The 1,624-nt window shown below is 42.1% G+C and overlaps 1 protein-coding gene across 1 annotated transcript; it reads right to left on the minus strand.

Moving 5' to 3' along the window:
* Nucleotides 1-334: 334 nt before the first annotated feature.
* Nucleotides 335-1,351, minus strand: LOC141817759 (mannose-specific lectin TAR1-like). The gene has a single exon (XM_074705386.1). It carries the CDS (start codon nucleotides 1,290-1,292, stop codon nucleotides 513-515), a length of 780 nt encoding a protein of 259 aa, XP_074561487.1. The 5' UTR covers nucleotides 1,293-1,351; the 3' UTR covers nucleotides 335-512.
* Between the last annotated feature and the right edge of the window lie 273 nt (nucleotides 1,352-1,624).

Genomic DNA, 1,624 nt, shown 5'->3' on the forward strand with positions numbered 1-1,624 from the left:
AGGATGGCATACTATCTCCATGACCATAAATAATTATTATTTATTATATTTGAATAACTATATATCCACTGTTTGAATGTATTCTGTATTTCAATTATAGATGGTCGATCTCTAAAATTTTTAAAAACCTTCTCCTTCAAAATCTCAAACATTAGCTAATAATCTTGTTACATATTATCAAAGCTGGAAGGCTAATTAGATTCCACCTTGTATTAATTTTATTTTTTTCAATTTATACGTGCTAGCTATTAGATTTCTTTAATTTAATTAATTGTTTTTCCTTTTTCAACGGAATTCAACTTTAAAAAAAAAAAAAGAGCAGAGCAAAAGCAGATAATTAAGGTGATCATAGACTGATGACACCAACTTAACAGTAGATACAACATAACAACGTACGAGGCTAAGTACGTACCATGCATGTAGCTAATTATGTTATTTATGCCTCGCTTCATTTTATTCTGTTTTATTTAATAACTAGCTAGCGATCCATGCATGGTTCCTGGTGAAGCCAACTAATTAATAGCGATCTTCCTGTTTCTGGGTTCAGGTTTGGGGATGTTCCATAGAGCGCGGCTGTAGATGACGACCTTGCCATCGCGCTGCAGGACGAGGATGAACTCGCCCTCTTGGTGGCTGGTGTTGCTCGACCAAACAACGTTGCCGTTGTCACTAAGAATGACTAGGTCGCCGTTGGTCTGTAAGTGGGCGACGCAGTTGTTGCCTAGGCCGTTGGATGCAGAGGACCACATCTCCTTGTCGTTGTCGTACAACACCAAGTTGCAGTCGGACTGCATGATGAAGGTGAACTCCCCTTTGGTGAGGGATTCGCCGTTGTTCAGCTTGTCGTCGGCATAGAGAATATGATTATTAGTCACCGTGGCCATCTTCCTGTTATTGGGTTCAACCTCAGGGACGGTAAATATAGGGTCGGCGTAGATGACGACGTGGCCGTCGCGCTGCAGGACGAGGATGAACTCGCCCTCCGTTTGGCGGGTGCGGCTCTCCCAAACTTTGTTGGCGCGATCGTTGAAGATGATGAAGTTGCCGTCGGTCTGCATGCGGGCGAAGCACCTGCTGCCTAGGCCGTTGGTCTCGGAGGACCACAACGCCTGTTCCTTCTCGTACAACACCAGGTTGCAGTCGGATTGCATGACGAAGATATAGTCCCCTTCGGCGAGGAATTCGTCGGTGCGCAGCTTCTCGCCGCCATAGAGAACGTTGCGATCAGCCATGGAGGAAGGCAGGAGGAGGCCGAGGAGGACAGCAGCAGAGAGCATGACGAGGGAAGCCATGGTTAAGCTGCGTACGGATATCACTGATCACTAATTCACTCAAGTGATTGCTTGTTTAGAGTATAATGCAACTCCCATCTATTTATAGATCGATCGATGAGAAGGAGGTAATTAAATTTACGGTACTTAAAACTCAAAAACAGTGTTAAATTTATTAATGGGAAAAAAAACAGTAGCAAGAATCATTCATAGTATATGGTCTTAGCTTGATTATATTCAATCTTCGGATCTAACTATTCAGTTTTGATCTGAGTAATTAAAATGGATCTGTATCACTTGTTGGATAACTATCAGAATTGTTAATTAAAATATATATAATTCATATGAAGTGG

Source organism: Curcuma longa, unplaced genomic scaffold (assembly GCF_044706935.1).
Source record: "Curcuma longa cultivar G26 ecotype Majalengka, Jawa Barat unplaced genomic scaffold, ITB_CL_G26_1.1 contig_21783, whole genome shotgun sequence".
NCBI classification, from domain to species: domain Eukaryota; kingdom Viridiplantae; phylum Streptophyta; class Magnoliopsida; order Zingiberales; family Zingiberaceae; genus Curcuma; species Curcuma longa.